At 45.2% G+C, this 21,845-nt stretch overlaps 1 protein-coding gene across 2 annotated transcripts in view; it reads right to left on the bottom strand.

Moving 5' to 3' along the window:
• Positions 1-21,845, bottom strand: part of SPATA13 (spermatogenesis associated 13) — a 134,249-nt gene that overhangs the window by 103,094 nt on the left and 9,310 nt on the right. For both annotated transcript variants that reach the window (XM_040340509.1, XM_040340510.1), the window contains exon 2: positions 15,874-17,650. In XM_040340509.1, coding sequence (XP_040196443.1) covers positions 15,874-17,490 — 1,617 coding nt within the window. In that variant the 5' untranslated portion in view covers positions 17,491-17,650. The remainder of the gene's footprint in view (positions 1-15,873; positions 17,651-21,845) is intronic.

The raw sequence follows: 21,845 nt of genomic DNA, 5'->3' as shown, positions 1-21,845 counted from the left end.
GGTCATCATTCTTAGAAAGTGCTTTACATATTTTCTTCATAATTCGCGCTTTTCTGTCTGTTACAGTGTGATGAATGTGCTTACTCCATTATGAATGGTAGTTTTACCTGAATGAGCGCTCCCGTCTCATAACTTGCTTCTGAGCATGCGCGAGTTTAAAACGTTGTTTTAGCCCACACATGATAATTTTTTACTACCCGAAAAACGAATTTTTTTAAAACGACGTTAAAAAATGCAGCATGTTTGAATTTTTTTTTTGTCGTTTTTCAGAAACTGAAAAACGATGTGCAGCCCACACATTAGGGCTGCACGATTCTGGTCAAAATGAGAATCACGATTCTTTTGCTTAGACTAAAGATCACGATTCTCAAAAAATGTATGCCAGAACCCCCCCCCCCCCCCCCCCCAAAAAAAAACAATAAATAAACCTGTGATTTATCTGAAAATATGAATATATAAAAAAAGAGACCAGCGATATGTCTATAATGTTAAAGATCATATAACTCCTATGAAAAAAGCAGAATCAAACTTTGATTCTGCTTTTTTCATAGGAGTTATATGGTCTTTAACATTATAGACATATCACTGGTCTCTTTTTTATAAATCAGAAGCAGTACTGCCAGCAACCATTGGGTGGCGCATGGATACACACAGTTGTACAGAACTGTGAGAAGGATTAATACATCAGAAGCAGTACCGCCGGCAACCACTGGGTGACGCATGGATACAAACTACTGTTGTACAGAACTGCGAGACTTGAAGCCCAGGCATCCATCCAGTGGCGCAGGCTGCTGACGTCGGTTTTGATATCGGTGCCATTTGCATTCCACGCTGGTTACGTGGAACCAGCGGTGAAAACAGAAGAATCGCGGGTCATCCCGCGGGGAGATCGCGGGCGGGGAGAATCGAAATCGCGATATCGAGTATCGCGATTAAATCGTGCAGCTCTACCACACATGATCATTTTAAATGATGTTTTTAAAAACAACGTTTTTTTAATGCCGAAAAATGATCGTGTGTACGCGGCATAAGGCCTCGTACACACGATTGGTTAACCAGAGGACAACGGTCTGATGGACCGTGGTCATAGGTTAACCGATGAAGCTGACTGATGGTCCGTCGCGCCTACACACCATCAGTTAAAAAAACGATTGTGTCAGAACGCGGTGACGTAAAACACAACAACGCGCTGAAAAAAAAAAAAAAAACGAAGTTCAATGCTTCCAAGCATGCGTCAACTTGATTCTGAGCATGCGTGGATTTTTAACCGATGGTTGTGCCTACTAACGATCGTTTTTTTCCCCCCCATCGGTTAGGAATCCATAGGTTAATTTTAAAGCAAGTTGGCTTTTTTTTTTACTTATGGTTAAATAACCTATGGGGCCCACACACGATCGGTTTGAACCGATGAAAACGGTCCATCAGACCGTTGTCCTCTGGTTAACCTATCGTGTGTACGAGGCCTAAGACTAAAACTAGATTGAAATTTGATGTCAAAATGAACACTGGTCTGTAGTGCATCTTCATACCTCAATACCATCAATAACATTAGATTTTTCAACCCAGCAGTAATGTAATGAGTTTGGAAATTTTAGATAAATGCTTAAATAGTGCATTACAATTTAACTACACCCCATTCAATTTTAGATGAATAAAAGTAGTTTTAGTCGACTAAAATGTCCTGGCGACTATATACGACTGAAACAATTGCAAAAGGCTAAAATGGGACTCAGGCTGGGTTCACACTACTACACTACATCGATATTTGCTGCCAAAATTAACACTGGTCGGGACCAGAGACAGAGCACAGTTGAAGCACCTGCTGACCGCTCACAGTAAACTGCAAGCGAGTGTCAGGTACAGGCACAATCGGGTACGTCAGCTCTTTCTTTACAGGTTCGGGGGCACACATGTGCAAGCCCCCTGCCGACAGGTGCGGCGATTGGACACAGCATGAGTTTGGCAGCCGATTTCAACCAATGATTGGACACAGCCGATTCAGTGACTTCAAACACACAGTTCTGTCTTTACAAAAAACACAGAACTCTGTACAGGGAACAGCGATATGACTGTTTCTTCTCCCTGCAAAGTAAGGAGAAAAAACAGCCAGATAGTAAAGCAGCACACATTAAACATTGTTTGGCACACTGTTAACCCCTTGATTGCCGCCAGTCCAGTGTCATTAGTACAGTGTCAGGCCGCGTACAGACGAGCATACATGTACGATGAAACCGGTCCGCCGGACCGTTTTCACCGTACATGTCTGCCCGGGGATTTCTGTATGGTGGCTGTACTCACCATCATACAGAAATCCGCGCGTAAACAATACGCGGGGCGTGGCCGCGCCGTCGCCGCGACGATGACGCGGCGACGTGGGCGGCCCTGCCAGTTCAATGCTTCCACGCATGCGTCGAAGTCATTCGACGCATGCGAGGGATGGCGAGCGCTCGGACATGTACGGTAGGTCTGTACAGACGACCGAACATGTCCGAGGGGACAGGATTCCAGCGTGCTGTTTTAAAACAAGTCCGGAAATATTTGCCCGCTGGGAAAAGGCCCGGCGGGCAAATGTATGCTGGAATCCTGTCCGCTCGGGCCTACACACGACCAAACGTGTCTGCTGAAACTGGTCCGCGGACCAGTTTCAGCAGACATGTTCGGTCGTGTGTACGGGGCCTCAGGGTACAGTATTATCACTGTAGTGTCACTAGCGACGTCACTGTCAGTTAGTGGCACTCTCGGATAGTGTCTGTTAGCGCAAGATTGTCCACCACCTTATCACAGTCTCAATCTTGCATAACGATGTATGCTCATTTGTGTCTGGAGTTGGACTTTAACATGAGCTGAAAGCAGATGCCATGGTAAGGTGGCACGATACAGCTGGCTGTATACACCTCCACCAAGCTATATGGACAGAATGAATAAAAAGTATTCTGTATAGAGATGTATTCCTAAGTAATCACTATTACAGCGGGATTGTACTGTGCCATCTCTGCCCATCAGACTTCAAACAAAGATTACATTTCACTCGCTTCCTCTGGTCTTTTAGATCTTACAGGATGGGTGGTATGTATGTTTACAAGACATACCCCCAATTAATGTCATCTGCTGCAGACATGAGGGATTGTCTTCCTGCCTCAGATTAAATGTCAAACTTCTCCAGGAATAAAATGGCACAATGACAAACTGCTGCCGTCTGTCAGTGCCCAGACTCACCCAGTGATGTAATGCTACATTTACATAGAAACCACAGTAGAGGCTGTGACCTTGCCACTGATACCTTGGGGACACGTGCCAGTACCTAGGACTTGTTCTGTCTGGCTATGAGACATGCTTACCATATATGTGCGACATATGATCAAATGACCAAGTCCAGGTAAGCAAAGGCATCCTGGCTCTGACCCTGTACAGATCCACCCTCGATAATAACCAATCAGTGCATTCTGCATTATGAGAGGTTTACAGCGGGCAGTAAAGTGAAGCAGCCCAGTTCCCATCTACAATCTGCACCACTCACCCACCTCAGTAGCTATGGTACTGTCCATTAATATTTTTAGGTCTTCTTTCACATAAACCAGCCTATAACATATGTGGTCCTTCTAGTGTCCAGAGTTACAGATTCTAGACAGTTATAGGCTTAAAATTAAACAGACTGCACTAAAAAAGAAAAACGCAAAGCCCACTCGCGAATGAAGATGGCCCCAAAAGGGGTATTTAAACTGAGATCAAACTGGGCTCAGTGATGGATGGTCTTCAGAAAATTATCTGAGACGTGGACCTAAAACGCTGCCTCATGCCTGTTAATCTCATCACAGGTTACAATCTGATTGCACGAATCTCCTTTAGGTCCACCAACAAGTATGTAGTACAAGGTTCCACCTGATTAGATACAAATTGATTACATAGGTCCTAGTATTACAGTTTAGGTAGATACAAAGTTGATGGCACAAAGATTGTATGGTCAGATTCTAACTTCCATGGTGAGCCTTACTGACCCGTCTTCCAGATCTTCCAAATCCCTACATTCCTGTACCCGTTACCGATTCTAGTTTGTATTCTCACTTTTATCAGCCTTAGGGATGACCTGACTGTCTGCATTGGAGATCCATGACCTTCTGGCATCATCAGTGGCTGCATACCTGTTGACCTTATTTCCATTCAGTTTAGAAGACTATGCATTATAGGCACTTCAACACCCCTACATTGCCTATTCTACCACCTAAAGCAGGCGTGTCCAAAGTCCGGCCCAATCACGACCCGTGTTACGGTTTTGAACGGCCCGTCTGGTTATTTGGACATATATATCTCTTTTGTGGCCCCCCAATGATCTCCCAGCCCTGGGGCGACAAAAGAGATTATATATATATATATATATATATATATATATATATATATATATATATATATATATATATATATATAGATATATATATATATAGATGGAGAGATTATATATCTCAGTACAGTGACCCCCCCCTGCTCTCAGGACAGTGACCCCCCTGCTCTCAGGACAGTGACCCCCCTGCTCTCAGGACAGTGACCCCCCACCAGCTAGTACCGACAGACACTCCCCGAGCGGTGTGTCCCACGAGTGCGGGCTCCTCCTCTGTGGGTGTAAACAGAGGAGGGCCGCCGCCGGGTGTACCAAGATGGCCGCGGCTCCGGAGCTAGGCCGAAGCCGCGGCATTCCTCCGTAACATTAGGAAAGGCTGCGGCTTCGGCCTAGCTCCAGAGCCGCCGCCGTAACATTAGGGAAGGCCGCGGCTTCGGCGTGGCAATCCGCGGATCACAGTGTGTTCCGATCCGAAGGGGGTGACCCGTTCGGATCACGGATCAACTGTGATCCGTTGCACCCCTACTCTGTAATAGGAAGTCCCGTCTCCTGCGCTGCCATTGGACGACTGTTCTGTCCATCATACGAGGTGGGACTTTCTATTAATGAGGCCGTCGAGAAAACAGGATTTTTTTCTGTATGTAACCTTTTAGTGCTCATGTATGCAATCTGCAGTCCTCTTCAAGGCTGCAGATGGATGGGCACCAATCAGACTGCATTCCTGGCAATGGTGGGCGCTGCACTCCTGGCAATGGTGAAGCTGCAGATCGACACTGACCCCGGTTCTTTATTTAAAATTTTTGTTCCTGAAACTTTCCTCTTAACGTGAAGGTGTGGGTTATACGCCAATAAATGCGGTATGTCCAGATAACACGCCTGAGCTCATCTCTTCACCACACACAGCCACAAAGGCAAGTGAATTCTTGTTGGTCCGTGTATTAGTGCTGGAATGAACACACTTAGGCCCCGTACACACGACCAAGTTTCTCGGCAGAATTCAGCCAGAAACTCGATCGGAGCTGAATTCTGCCGAGAAACCCGGCCGTGTGTACATGTTCTCTATTTCCTCGTTGTTCAATGAGGAAAGTTGACTCGCCGAGATCCTCGGCGGCTTCACACAGAACTCAACGAGCAAAACGATGAGTTTTGCCCGTCGAGTTCCTCGGACGTGTGTACGGGGCCTCAGACTGAATTTTAATGGTTCAAAGAATATCAGGAAAAATGGGTAACCCCCACGCATGTTCACTCCATCAAATCTGTCCCTCTTTGAAAAATAAGTTTGGACACCCCTGACCTAGAGGATGGTTTGGACTGGGTTTAAAAAAAAAAAAAAAAAAAAAAAAGGCCTATTCAAGTATTTATTCTCAACTCAAAAGCACTTTCCATTGCTCCTCCAAATCTACGTTAGGACGTGGCACCGCGCTACCACAGTTCCACCCTGTGCTGATGCTTTGATAACTCTTAGATTAAAGCAGGAGTTCCCCCGAAAAAAAATTTTTAACATTAGATTGAGGCTAATTTTACTAAGCAGAATCGGGTGTTTTTTTTAAAACGAATGCAGTACTTACCGTTTTAGAGATCGATATTCTCCATGGCTTCCGGGTATGATCTTCGGGACTGGGCGTTCCTATTTGATTGACAGCCTTCCAACGGTCGCATACAGCGCGTCACCAGTTGCCGAAAGAAGCCGAACGTCGGTGCGGCTCTATACGGCGCCTGGTCACCGACGTTCGGCTACTTTCGGGAACTCGTGACGAGATGTATGCGACAGTCGGAAGGCTGTCAATAAAATAGGAACGCCCAGTCCCGCAGCCCATACCCGGAAGCGGCGGGAGAACATCGATCTCTAAAACGGTAAGTACTGCATTCATTTTAAAAAAAAAAACACCTGATTCTGCTTCCCACAATTAGCCTTAATCTAATGTTAAAAATGTTTTTTTTTGGGTGAACCTCCACTTTAATTTCCTCCGAATCGTTACTTTTTTTCTTGCTGCTGCTTTTTTGGTGGGGTGCATGTTATCAGCACAGGAGCAATCGGCACTGTCCAAATAGAGTCAGGGGTCATGCAGCCTGACAGGACAGTCAGAGGAGAATGAGAACTCCTCCTACAAACTTTAACCATTGCTCATCTGGACACGGATAGAAGTCACGAGACTGCTATATACTGCTGATGAGAAAAAAGGTATTTAGCAGTTTAGTTAAATAATTGTATTTCTAATTTCTATGTACTGTCGGAGATCAGATATAGTGAATGCAGGTTCCTGGGTTAAATAACACTTTAAGATCAGATTTACTGATTACTATTTCTTCTCTTATGATATTGCCAATGGGATTATTACATAATAATACCTTCTTTCCTTAAAATAGTCTATATTTGATAATGCAAAGAGGAACATTACATTTTGCTCTTTATTAGTGGCCTGTATCTTATGGCATTGGATGTTATGAAGTCATCGCAATGTAACAATGACACGGTTTCAAACCATTTATGATTTTAGCGACATATCTTTCAAAATCAAAGGGCTGTGGAAGTCCAGCTCGTGCCAAAAGTGGAGGTCATGAAAACCTTCCCCAGCGCAACCACGCCACCAATGCGAAACTCAAGTCAGGATTAGGCTCTTATAGAGTAACTCTAGGAGGAGATCACTACTTTCATGGCACCTGACCAGTCCTTCTCATCTCAATGAGAAGGCCAATCCTTCCTCATCTCAATGAGAAGGCCAATCCTTCCTCATCTCAATGAGAAGGCCAATCCTTCCTCCCTCAATGAGAAGGCCAATCCTTCCTCATCTCAATGAGAAGGCCAATCCTTCCTCATCTCAATGAGAAGGCCAATCCTTCCTCATCTCAATGAGAAGGCCAATCCTTCCTCATCTCAATGAGAAGGCCAATCCTTCCTCATCTCAATGAGAAGGCCAATCCTTCCTCATCTCAATGAGAAGGCCAATCCTTCCTCCCTCAATGAGAAGGCCAATCCTTCCTCATCTCAATGAGAAGGCCAATCCTTCCTCATCTCAATGAGAAGGCCAATCCTTCCTCCCTCAATGAGAAGGCCAATCCTTCCTCATCTCAATGAGAAGGCCAATCCTTCCTCATCTCAATGAGAAGGCCAATCCTTCCTCCCTCAATGAGAAGGCCAATCCTTCCTCATCTCAATGAGAAGGCCAATCCTTCCTCATCTCAATGAGAAGGCCAATCCTTCCTCATCTCAATGAGAAGGCCAATCCTTCCTCATCTCAATGAGAAGGCCAATCCTTCCTCATCTCAATGAGAAGGCCAATCCTTCCTCATCTCAATGAGAAGGCCAATCCTTCCTCCCTCAATGAGAAGGCCAATCCTTCCTCATCTCAATGAGAAGGCCAATCCTTCCTCATCTCAATGAGAAGGCCAATCCTTCCTCCCTCAATGAGAAGGCCAATCCTTCCTCATCTCAATGAGAAGGCCAATCCTTCCTCATCTCAATGAGAAGGCCAATCCTTCCTCCCTCAATGAGAAGGCCAATCCTTCCTCATCTCAATGAGAAGGCCAATCCTTCCTCATCTCAATGAGAAGGCCAATCCTTCCTCATCTCAATGAGAAGGCCAATCCTTCCTCATCTCAATGAGAAGGCCAATCCTTCCTCATCTCAATGAGAAGGCCAATCCTTCCTCATCTCAATGAGAAGGCCAATCCTTCCTCATCTCAATGAGAAGGCCAATCCTTCCTCATCTCAATGAGAAGGCCAATCCTTCCTCCCTCAATGAAAAGGCCAAAACCTTTACATAGAAGAGTTGAGAAGCAGTGGTGGACCCTGGCACTAAACCATACAGGACTAGCCCAACGCAGATGAAGGACAAATTCTGAGCTCTATAACCAGGTTTACAGTTGTAAGCTGCCCATATACAGAGAATTTCGGCTGGTTCCTAATGAACAGTTCAAACTTTGAGCCATGGGTGGTCCTGTCGGCACCCTCAACCCCAACGTCTTTGGTGTAAAAAAAAGGAGTCAGGTATACAATTGTGGTTTGCCGGCTGGCAGAGTATGATAGCCGGCAGAGAAAACTCCCCCATCCATGCGGTTTTATGTTGGGTGGCCAACTTGAGACAGAGAACCTGGAAAAATATAGTATACAGTCCAAAACACTTTAGACACCATAGTCAATTATAAAACACCATACCAATAGTATACAGCAGGGATATGCAATTAGCGGACCTCCAGCTGTTGCAAAACTACAAGTCCCATCATGCCTCTGCCTCTGGGTGACATGCTTGTGGCTGTCAGAGTCTTGCTATGCCTCATGGGACTTGTAGTTCTGCAACACCTGGAGGTCCACTAATTGCATATCCCTGGTATACAGCAAACAAACTTTATGACTTCATTGCGGTCTTACATAATCAGGTGTAGATTTGCTTTTTACAGTGAAATTAATTGCCAGCTTTACAGTTACATTTTGACAAACAGCTTTGTTTTTATGCCCTCAAATTTTGAAGAACTTTTACTTAGGAATAAAATTTATCACAATTTTATTATGCATTTAATCCACTAGGGGGTGCCATTGTGTTATTTTAATGAACATCAAAGCGCTTTTAAAAATGTACTAGCCGTGCATCACGTAACCTCCCCTATTAAACAATCCGCATAATACAAACAAATCAACCCAGCGTCTCGATTAAAATGTACAAAAACATAAATATATGTTAAGTCATTCTCCAGGATTGTCTGTTTATAAATGAAGTAGTAAAACATGCAAAGCCAACAGGAAACAATCTGGGATCACACAATCATCTGTTTGGAAACAAGCCTAATACCAGAGATTAGATAAGGATCTAAGTTACTCGCACACACTTCTGTTCAGACTAAAAGAAGCCTATTCACCCCGCTCTCAGCAGGATCCGAGTACCCGGGTATGTATTGGCAAACCACATCGGCAACAAACTAAAGGCCAAGCTAAAACACCATAATGTAGGTAGCACAACAGTACAGATTTCCTTATCAACTACAATTAAAATACAGAAAACTAAGCTGCCCATACACGTATAGTTTATTTTCATTCATTTTGCCGGCTCAATGAAAAATCTAAGAGAGGTCTCCATCGCCACCAATAGTGGCCATACATGTAAAGATCTGATCTATAGAATCTTCAACAAAATTAAACACTATGATCAAATCTATGAATTATTGAAAAGACAAATCAGGGGAATTTGTAAAGAGGGGTTGATTTACTAAAAGTGCAAAATCTGGTGCCGCTGTGCATGGTAGCGTCTAACTTCAGCTTGTTCAAGTAAAGCATGAACCTGGAAGAAAGACCGGGGGGGGGGAGAGATGTCCGCCATCTCGGTGGTGACAGCGTAGCGCTGGAAGGCTTAGGGTCAAGGTAAGGCTGGGCTCACACTTAATTCGGATGAGGCTCACAGCAGTGTGTTCATGTTCTCAGTTTTGGGGATGAATCAAGTTCGAATTTTTGGCTGAATTCGGACCCGAAAACGGCGCCAAAGATGCACAGGACCCCTGTGCAATCCGCTCCGCAACCGTCCTGGAGATGTGTGAACCGGCTCCATTGAGAGCCAATCGAACATACCCAACTGGTAATTTTTATTTGAGCCGTTTTACCAGGAACGTGTGCGACAGGAATATTGATCAGTCCATTGAGAGCCAGTCACAATCTCCTGTCATGCAAATTGGATGCGGAGAAACCCACATCTAATTTTGCATAAGTGTGAACACAGCCCAAGTACAGTAACACCTTCGGACGTGATTAACCAGCCCTTCGCAATACAAGCTATTCTTGTTTTTAAATTCTGACTCGGTTTGCAAGTGTTGTCTTACAAAACAAGCAGGATTCAAGTCTCTGTGGTGTGTAGTACTGCATTTGGTCAGAGGTGCGGGGGCGCTGGTGAAACTCGGAGCTGTTCGTAGCCACTCGAATGCACTTGGAAACACTCCATTCCCGAGCCCCTCTGAGGCTTTACGAGTGCATCCAAACGGCCTCCAAGTATTTCTGAGTCTCTCCAGTGCTCCACCCACCTCTGGCCACATGCGGTAAATGCATACAATAGAAGTCAATGTGGAACGAATTATCTTTGTTTCCATTGACTTCTATGGGGAAACTCTTTTGATATGTGAGTGCTTTGGATTACACACATTCTCCTGGAACAGATTATACTCGTAATCCAAGGTTCCACTGTATTTCATATTGTGCATCGGTTTCTTTTTTTTCAAAGAGTCACAGTTTACTACCGTTTTAAGCTTTGACAAAGAAACCTGGAAGCCGATTGCAAAATATGGTGAAGCTCAGCATAGAAACCAATCAGCTTCCAGGTTTCTTTGTTAAAGCTGTAGTAAACCACGACAGATGCACAATATGAAATACTTGGGCTGGGTTCACACTTATGGGAATTGGATGTGGGTTTTCTCTGCATCCAATACGCATGACAGGAGATTGTGGCCGGCTCTCAAATAGAGCTGGTTCACATACATCCGGGGGGTCTGCGGAGCGGATTGCACAGGTGTCCTGTGCGTCTTTGGCTCCATTTCAGATTCACCTGTAAAGTGGAGAACAGGGATGCACCAGACCCCTGCTGTGAGCAGCATCTGAATTAAGTGCGATTCCAGCCTTACCTTGAAACAAAGACTTCCAGCGCTACGCTGTCACCACTGAGAGGGCTGACATCTTCCCCCAGTCTTGCTTCCAGGTTCGTGCTTTAACAAGCTGAATTTAGAAGCTACAATGTTCAGCTGCACCAGATTTTGCACACTCCAGTTTTAGTAAATCAGCCCCAAAGATGAATGTTGGGCGACATATTTATTTACCTGTTGCAGACACTCAGGGGACACACACCGAGTGTGGAGGTGTACGGAGACTGGGGTATCCATATGAACACTCCCATCCTTGGTGGTCTTGCGCTTCCTACCCGTCGCTGCACCTGACACACAGCACAGCAGCTGGAAGCTTTGTACCAGGGAATGGAGGGTGTGTAGAATTGACTCCCAGACACTAGATCTCCATCAAATCTGCTCCCTTTGTGATTGACAGCAGCCAGTGGGCGGATCCTTAGCCAGTACACACAGTTTACTATTGGCTATAGAATTCACCCACTGCCTGTTGTGATTTACAACAGGTGAGCAGACTTGATGGGGAATTAGAGTCTTAGCTTACACTCACTGCAGCATCATTGGTTGTTAGGAGGCTGTCAGCCAACAGTGTCCCTAACAACACTGCGAACAGGGACAGGCAATCTTCCCGTCTCTGTACACCAACTCACAGTAGGTCTTCCAGTTTCGTCATTTATGAACTGGAGGTAATTATTTTTGATTTTGGTGCTTTATTGGCACCCATTTGAAAAATTTGGTGCAATTAGGAACTACCCGAATCTGCCATATGTCGGTAAAGTTACCAAAATCAGCCAATATTTTTTTTGTTTTTTATCGAGCGCAAGCCATTTTTCAAGGGCCATAGTGCCAGAAAACTGTTGGCAGTGCTTTACTGAATTCCCCAGAATGTTTCATCAATCAGTTCTGAGAAAAACAGGATTAGAGGTCGACCGATATGTGTTTTTCTCTGGCCGATGCCGATGCCGATATTTGGAAATCGGGGTGGCCGATGGCCGATATGTGTGGCCGATATTTTAGGCCGATATTTTAGGCCGATTTTCTTTTTTTTCTTTTTTTTCCCTTCATCTCAAAAAACCTAGGGTGGAGAGGTGGGGAGGAGATAATTGTTTAGGGTGGAGAGGTGGGGTGCAGCCTGTCAGTGACCACTGGTGCAGTCCATCAGTGCAGCCTATCAGTATCCATTAGTGCCCACCAGTGCAACCTCATCAGTACCCACCAGTGGAGCCTATCAGTGTCCAGAAGTTCCACGATAGTGCCCACCAGTACAGCCCATCAGTGCCACCTCATCAATGCCCACCAATGCACCAGTGCATCCCATCATTGCCCACCAGCGCATATCACCAGTGCCCACCACATCAGTGCCCACCAGTGCATTACCACATCAGTGCCCACCAGTGCATCACCACATCAGTGCCCACCAGTGCATCACCACATCAGTGCCTCACATCAGTGCCCACCAGTGCATCACCACATCAGTGCCCACCAGTACAGCCCAATGTCATTCACTGCCACCTCATCAATGCCCACCAGCGGAGCGCTCCAGGCTCCATTGCATCTTCTAGCCTAGCACAAGAAAGCTCCTTTCGTCAAAACAGACAGTAAAACAAAGTAGCAACTATTGAAAGTCCCTAAGTCCAATATAATACTGCAGCAGCGCCATTTCCAAACAAACGTTTGAAAAACAAAACAAACTTCTATATTGATTATATAGAAGTTTGTTTTGTTTTTCAAACGTTTGTTTGGAAATGGCGCTGCTGCAGTATTATATTGGACTTAGGGACTTTCAATAGTTGCTACTTTGTTTTGATGTTTACATTTTTTTTTTTGCAGCTGCTGATCATTGTCTCATTTCTTGTGGCCAAATTTCTGTATTGCCTACTCCTGAGCGCTGAGCAGTGCTAAAACAGAAGGAAGGGCGATATTAGCACTCTATCCACAAAGCTCCATTTGTCCCTGTTGTGCTGCCTACAATCACCAGAATGCAGAGCGGGCCGGTAACAACCAATCGGCGGCCGCCGCTGCCGTCATTCTCCACTCTGGAAAAAATGTCCCCTGACGTGCTGCACGCTCTGCCTACAAGCCCCAGAATGCAGCGCGGGCTGACAGTTACCGGCCCGTGCTGTATTCTGGAATTTGTAGGCAGAGGCGGGGCGCGCAGCACGTCAGGGGACGTTTTTTTCCAGAGTGGAGAATGACGGCAGCGGCGGCCGCCGATTGGTTGTTACCGGCCCGTGCTGCATTCTAGAATTTGTAGGCAGAGGCAGGGCGCGCAGCACGTCAGGGGACATTTTTTTTTACAGTGGAGGAAGTCTGCAGCGGCGGCCGCCGATTGGCTGTTACCGGCCCGCTGGTTGGCTGCAGACTTCCTAAACGGAAAAAAATATAGTCAGCAGATAGCAGCGAGCGGGCGACGAGCGGGCGGGCAGGCAGGCGGAAGAATTCCACCCAGCACAGATCCTAGACAATCGGCCTAAATTTACCCAATAATCGGCCGATGCCGATATCTTTAAAAACGCGAAATATCGGCCGATATATCGGCCGACCGATATATCGGTCGACCTCTAATCTGGATGCAAAACCTGATCGTAGGAAAGTAGATAGATTGATATGATTGTTAAAGTGGTACTAAAGGTTCTGCTTTTTATTTTAAAGAACAAAAAGCATGTCATACATACAGCCCCGATCCTTTTCTCAGGTCCCCCGCCAGCACGCCTGGTTCCTCCCCACCTTGACCAGTGCCCCCAATAGCAAGCCACACGCTATGGGGGCACTGGTGCGTGCTTGCTCCCTAGCCCTACTCTATGCATCCATAGGACACAGAGACGAGGCTCTGCCCACCTCCCGCTCTCCCCTACATTGGCTCATGGGCTGTGATGGACAGCAGCTCCTGCCAATGAGGAGAGGGAGTCACGGGACAGCCGAGGCCCTTGTGCACATCACTGGATGGAGAGGGAGCTCGGGTAAGTATTGTAAGGAGGGGAGGGGGGGGGCCTGTGGGGGAAGCAGCACCTAGAAGGTTAAAAAACATTCAGGCTTTACAACCACTTTAAGTGAATGCAACATCGAGTGACCTTTCAAATGTATTTTTCTCCTGGACAGTAAATCAATTCACACTCAAAACTCCAAGCTCACATGCAAGTTTACTCTAGAAGGTGAAGGACAACATGAAGTAACCCAAATGATGCAATCAGAATTCACCGTCAGCATGTGACTTCAATTAAATCTGTTTGGTACGGGTTGTCGTACACCTCTTTACTCTGTATAATACTGACAGAGTTTCTGTGTGCACCATGTTACACATTAACCAAGACTGATCTACAGGTTATATAAAGGAATTGCTTTAAAAATAAGAGTGGAAGGTAAACATCGAAGTGGAACCTGCAAGAACAAAATAAAGAGGTTGGCACTCCTGTCTAACCCAGAACAAGTATGCAGCCAGTGTAGACTGAAAGTCTGGTCTCCGTTCATCTTCCACTGTTGGGTCTCTAGGTATAGGAGCAAGTCCACACCTCTACAAACAAGTCATTAAATGGCAGCCACCCCCTCCCCAACATCACTGGTTCCCGATTCCAGGTGAAGGTACATCTAACTGCCATTGGATTCACTGTTCTGGGACCGCAATGCTGCTCCTGTATAGACTACAGAGTACAGCGAGTGGGTGTTGTCACCATAGGACAGGAAGTGTTGTACCGATGAGGCCACCGGGTGAAAATAAAAGAACCCCAATGCAGCCACCACACCTGAGGATTGGTAACCTGCAATGTATTACATTTTATTCCTTGGGTTTTGGCACACTTATTCAGTTCAAGTCTATCTGCATGGTCATTGTGATTACTAACAAAATAAGGCGAATTAAACCTATAATAGCAGTCTTGTTGACTGCATTCTAATATACAGATAGTCACTAGAAGACATGTATAAAATCTGTGCATGAAACACCACTGTCAAAGTAGAATTCAAAATTTTGATGTCTCTGCTACAAAGGGAAAGATGGTGTCTCTGGTTCCATGGAGAAAGGGGAACGTACAACTAAAAGCAAAACGGCTTTCTTTAATTCTAGATAGGAGTAGAGAGGGACCAGGAGACCCGTCAGGTTTTAATTGCCGCTTGTGCCCCCGTTAGGTAGATTCACCCTAATAGTCCCGTTTACCATTCTCACCCAGAGTGAAACTTCAAGAAAATCCCAAATGTTGGTTGTCACCAGAACAAGAGTAGAGAGGAAATCTTCCATTGGGGACACTAGTTCTGGTGGCAACCTGGCATTCCCCAATTTTGCATGAATTTCCTCTCACTTCCTGTTTTGGCTAGTGAAAGGCTGTTTTGGCCAGGAAGTGAAAGAAAATCTCCCTAATAGGACGCTGATGGCCACACAAAAACCAGCAGGGGTTATAAACCTCTCCTACACTATTCAAAATGAAACAAAGCATGTTTTGCTGTTAGTTCTACTTATTAAAGTAGAGGCTAATCACACACATTGTAAAATATCTCTGGGAGATAAAAAAAGATCACTGGTTAACGCCATCAACCCGCTCACTCACTTGCATATGTCAAGCTTTGTTGGGCTAGCTAAATAAAAGCAAATATCTGACAGAATAGTCGGAAAGGTCAAGAAGGCCATAGACAGTAAATGATGACTGTCCAACCCCATTGTCTATTGTCACCTTCAGGTGTAAGCAGACACACCAAATCAACCAACTTTGTAAGGAATAAGTGAACCGGTTTGGGTGTTCTCAGCAGATCATATGGTTTCCCATTCGGATAGTTGGTGACATGTGTTGGCAAGGGTGTCTAGACATCAGAACAATAAAAACACGTATGCCCGTACCAACAACAATATTATAGCAATGATCACATATTTTCCCTATTAAGCAAAATTAACCCGAAAACCTAAACTGAGGACCCAATTTGAGAATGAAATGGAGTCAGAACTAAAAACTTTTGGTCCTTACCGCTTCTTGTTTTTCTTCATTAACCACGTTGAGGCTCAGTTGAGACTGGCTGCTTATTCCACTGTCCTCATTCCCATCATCAGAGTAAGTATGTTTAATGGTATCCTTAAAGGAATGCGGACTCCTATCTGCTTTTACGGTGCCCAGTTCTGCCCGCTCATCACTTTCCATGGAGCTCAACGATAAAGTGCTTTGGTGATTAGTATAAAGGATAGAAGAAGCAGGTTTGCGGAGTTCCGAACTTGGGCTCTGTGGCTTTGGGGCAGTGGGTCTCACAGGAGTTCCCAGAATTCCAAAGTCTGATATGGAATGGGGAATATGTCTAGGTTCCTCGGAATCGGAGTAGAATACCTCATTGGCCAATTGGTTTAAGCTACTACTGGTAGGAGAGAGGCTACAACGCTTAACAGAGAGGGCCTCAGAAGAGGACAATCTGATATCAGTCTCAAAGGATGGACTGTCCACGTTAGTCCGAGGGGAGCTTAGACACAAATTTGTCTCAGATGAGGGGGAATGTGGACCAAATATACATCTCCTCCTTTCTGTGTCCGCGCTGCTGGATACTCTCCTGGAATAATCATCATGTAATCGGCTGTTCGGCCGACCTCGGCGACATTCTTCGTTGGTGGGAGAGCTGCCTTTGCTACTCTCTTTTTTCCAATTGCCCTCAGTAACATTGCTCATGATTTTTAACACTCTGTCAAAGTCCTTTGCCCTGATTGGGCTTCTCCACCGTTTGGATTGTCTCTCTGGAGTCCCAGATAGATTATTGGTATCTGCAGACGTATTTATCTGGCTTTTCTGGATGATCTCCTTTTCGCTGTTAGATTTTACATCCGTAAGGTTAGAGGTAGATTTCCTTTTGAAAGAGCTCTTTTTGAGAAAGTTGAGGTTGTCTGTACTTTTACTCCTTCTGTAAATAATTTTGTTGCTGTCCGAGTTTTTCACAATAATTTCACAGACATTTTTCTCCCGCCCAATAGGCGAAAGCTTAAGGGGACTGTTTGATACGCGGACGTTGTCCTTATCCAATAAGTTGATTCGACCAGCTCCATAGGCACGTCTGATACTGCGAGATCGATGGGTGCTCCTCAAAAACGTGTCATCGGACTCCTCAACATCAGACCCATCCGACTGCAGGCCATCCGTCACATTAAAATGATCCTGCATGGATCTTGAGGCCGATATCCTGCAGGTTGTTTGACAACTTATAACTCCATCAGAAGACAGGCGCTTCTGCATATCACCCCCGTTTTCTGCATCACTTAAATTATTAGCATTTTCTTTAGCCTGAATTCCTTGCAGAACAGATGATTTTAGCTTTTTGAACGAACCCATCTTCCGCAAAGATGACAAAGCATTCCATGTTGATGAGTTGCCCATGCCCATCATTGAACGGGGCCTCTCGCCATTAGGGGTGGACCGCTGTATTGGGCTGGTGAATACATTTGACGACTTGGAGGGGCTCTGATCCTCCTGGGAGTCTTCTTTGTTGTCAAGAGCTCCATTGTGACAGCTGTCTTGAGAAGTTCTCGAAACACTTTTGTCAATGACTTGAGAGGTAACTCCTGGTCCGTTCCCACAGCCCTTGGAGGGTGACGTCATACTCTCGACCATGTGAGCATTAGGGTAGACTCGATCTATGCTCCTCACAACATCAATGTAACAGCATCAGCAGATTTGAACATCTAGAGCGCCATCCGTTGCAAGCCTTTGTGTCTTCTCTTCCACGTCTATTGTCTGCATGGAGCTGCGCCACTGCAGTCTTCTGCTTGCCCTTTAAAAAAAAAACAAAGCCAGCATTTAGTAAATCTTCTCAAACAATTCTTTCCAAGGAAAAGGGAGGGGGGGGGATGGGGGGGTGCCTAAACATGAAGCCTTCATCCGTTTGCTGACAAGTGGAACTTTCTAACGTTTTTTTGAATAGTGACATAATGCAGGAACGTCTTACATTGTAAATCAGTCTTTAACAACCTGTGGCTCTCCAGCTGTGGTCCCACAAGGAAAAGCTGTAGGCTGCAAAAGTCTGCTGGATGTATTTAGAAAGGGGAGATTCATTGAGAACAAATAGTACTAGCTAGCTAACATACAACTAAAACTGTTCATACACTTATGCCGCATACACACGATCATTTTTCGGCATGAAAAAAAACGAAGTTTTTAAAAATGTAATTTAAAATGATCGTGTGTGGGCTGCACATCGTTTTTCATCTTCTGAAAAAAATAAAAAAATAAAAATAAAAAAATAAAAAAATAAAAATCGAACATGCTGCATTTTTTAACCACTTAAGCCCCGGACCATTTTGTTGCTAAATGCCCAGGCCAGGTTTTGCGATTCGGCACTGCGTCGCTTTAACAGACAATTACGCGGTCGTGCGACGTGGCTCCCAAACAAAATTGGCGTCCTTTTTCCCCCACAAATAGAGCTTTCTTTTGGTGGTATTTGATCACCTCTGCGGTTTTTATTTTTTGCGCTATAAACAAAAATAGAGCGATTTTGAAAAAAATTCAATTTTTTTTACTTTTTGCTATAATAAATATCCCCCAAAAACATAGATAACATTTTTATTTTTCCTCAGTTTAGGCCGATACGTATTCTACCTATTTTTGGTAAAAAAAAAAAAAAAAAAAAAAAAAATCGCAATAAGCGTTTATCGATTGGTTTGCGCAAAATTTATAGCGTTTACAAAATAGGGGATAGTTTTATTGCATTTTTATACATTTTTTTTTTCACTACTAATGGCGGCGATCAAGGTTTTTTTTCGTGACTGCGACATTATGGCGGACACTTCGGACAATTTTGACACATTTTTGGGACCATTGTCATTTTCACAGCAAAAAATGCATTTAAATTGCATTGTTTATTGTGAAAATGACAGTTGCAGTTTGGGAGTTAACCACAGGGGGCGCTGTAGGGGTTAGGGTTCACCTAGTGTGTGTTTACAACTGTAGGGGGGTGGGGGTGTGTCTGTAGGACTGACGTCATCGATCGAGTCTCCCTATAAAAGGGATGACTCGATCGATGCAGTGAAGCATGGGGAAGCCGTGTTTACATACGGCTCTCTCCGTTCTTCAGCTCCGGGGAGCGATCGCGACGGAGCGGCTATAAACAAATAGCCGCGCCTGTCGTCCCGGATCGCTCCCCGCGGGAATCCGACCGCCGCATGTAGCGGGGGGGGGGGGGGGGTCCCGACCGGACCCCCGACCCGCGGAATACGCCCATCTGCCTGTACGTGCCATTCTGTGGACGTACATATACATGCGGCGGTCGGCAAGTGGTTAACGTCGTTTTAAACTACGTCGTTTTTCAGGTAGTAAAAAATGATCGTGTGTGGGCTAAAACTACGTTTTAAACCCGCGCATGCTCAGAAGCAAGTTATGAGACGGGAGCGCTCGTTCTGGTAAAACTATCGTTCATAATGGAGTAAGCACATTCATCACGCTGTAACAGACAGAAAAGCGCAAATTGTCTTTTACCAACAAGGATTAAGCTAAAGCAGCCCAAAGGCGAATAGAACTTCCCCTTCAGAGTGCTGTCGTACGTGTTATACGTCACCGCGCTTTGTTCATCATTTTTTTAAAACGATGGTGTGTGGGCAACGTCGTTTTTAATGATGAAGTTGGAAAAACTTTGTTTTTTTTTTCATGCCGAAAAATGATCGTGTGTACGCGGCATTATGGAATCTTGTTCAAACATTTTTGGAACCGCATAACAAGTCGTACCGCATTGCCGAAAACGGAGCCGTTCAAATTGTTGCAACTCAAGCCGCAGTGAAAAAAAGTTCCTGCACTACTTTTTTTGCAATTTCAATGCAACTTGCACGGACTTCTGTTAAATGAAGTTACAAGCCGCAATGAAATCAGAGATTCATATCACACTGATCTGCAGCTTGGAAGTAGCGTGATTTCCAGGGCTGCAAGCACATTCACTCCAAAAATGAATGTTAAAAGAAAATTGCTGTTTTTTTTCTGTGAATTTTAACCAGTTAAGGGAAAATTCCTTTTGAAAGTAAACAGCCCACTTCCCGAGGACCCTTTCACATTTGTCGTTTCACGCAGTGCAGATGTGCCGTTCCCAGTGTATTGAAATGTTTACTTTTTTTCACTGAGCTTTATTGGAATGTCACAAGTGACATTTTACCACAGTTCTATGCACCTCAGTAGCATTGTGATAAAATGATTTGCATTGCAACCAGCCTGCAAGTGTACTGCATGGTGTGGTGTGAACCGACACGACAAAAAGCCATTTTGCCTTCCATCGCATCTTGGGTGAACAAGCCTTTAGTAAATCAACCCCTTTGAATACAAAATCAAATACATAAATTAATAACTTCTCCATGCTAGGTTGCTGAAAAGTGGGAGCGAGTTCTCTGTGACTTTGGGGTGGTGGTACAATATAAAGGATAGAGAAGCAGGTTTGTAAAGTTCCAAACTTGGACTCTGTTGCTCTGGGGCAGTGGGTCTCAGAGGAGTTTCCAGAATTCCAAAGTCTGATGTGGAATGGGGACTAGTAGCCAGATTCACAAATAGTTACGCCGGCGTATCAGTAGATACGCCGACGTAACTTGGAATCTAAGCCGTCGTAAGTTTAAGTGTATGCTCAAACTGAGATACACTTAAACCTAGCTAAGATACAACGGCCTGCGCCGTGCAATTTTTCCGCTGGCCGCTAGGTGGCGCTTCCGTTGAGTTCGGCGTAGAATATGTAAAGGACTAGATACGCCGATTCACGAACGTACGTGCACCCGTTGCAGTAAAGATACGCCGTTTATGTAAGGCGTTTTCCGGCGTAAAGTTATTCCAACAAATAGCTGGCCTAGCCAATGTTAAGTATGGCCGTCGTTCCCGCGTCGAAAATTTTACGTCGTTTGCGTAAGTCGTCCGTGAATGGGGCTGGACGTAATTTACGTTCACGTCGAAACCAATACGTCCTTGCGGCGTACTTTGGAGCAATGCACACTGGGATATGTACACGGACGGCGCATGCGCCGTTCGTAAATAACGTCAATCACGTCGGGTCACCAAATTTCCATAAAACACGCCCCCCCCAACCCACATTTGAATTAGGCGCGCTTACGCCGGCCCCATTTACGCTACGCCGCAAGTTAGGAGGCAAGTGCTTTGTGAATACAGTACTTGCCTCTCTGACTTAAGGCGGCGTATCGTAAATACGATACGCTACGCTGCCTTAAAGATGCGGCGCCCTACCTGAATCTGGCTATATGTCTAGGTTCCTCAGAACAAGAGTAGAAGACCTCATTAGCCAACCGGCTCAAGCGAATACTGGTAGGAATGAAGCTACATGGTTGAACAGAGACCTTCAGAAGAGGACCATCTGATACCAGTTGGTAGTGCCCGAGTCCAATGAGGTCTTCTACTCTGATTTCGAGGAACCTAGACTTATTCCCAATTCTGCGTCAGACTTTGGAATTATAGGAACTCCTATAGGACCCACTTCTCCAAAAACCACAGGAGAATTCCATGCAAAAAAGGTTGCTAAAAATGTAATTGGGGGGGGGGGGGGCTAGGGCGACTTCTAATGTAAATAGGGCCACTGATGTAATGGGGGGGTTTCTGATGCAAAATGGAACCTCTGATGCGAAATTATATCTCTAAACGTAATGGGGGGGGGGGGACTTCTAATGTAATAGTGGGGGGATTTCTGATGCAAAATTAGGTCTCCAACGTAATGAGGGGAAAGGGGGGACTTCTAATGTAAATGGGGCTGCTGATGCAATGGGGAGGGGGGGTTTAATGTGAAATGGGGCCTCTGATGTATTGGGAGGGGGGGGACTTCTGATGTGAAACAGGGCATCTGATGGGGGTAGCTCTGATGCGAAATGGGGGGGGGGGGGGGTAATTATGATGTGAAATGGGGCCTCTGATGTATTGGGAGGGGGGGACTTCTGATGTGAAACAGGGCATCTGATGGGGGTAGTTCTGATGCGAAATGGGGTCTCCGATGTGAAATG

Source organism: Rana temporaria, chromosome 2, assembly GCF_905171775.1.
Source record: "Rana temporaria chromosome 2, aRanTem1.1, whole genome shotgun sequence".
NCBI classification, from domain to species: domain Eukaryota; kingdom Metazoa; phylum Chordata; class Amphibia; order Anura; family Ranidae; genus Rana; species Rana temporaria.
Note: the sequence above shows the minus strand (reverse complement) of the source record. Positions and strands in the feature narration are given on the sequence as shown.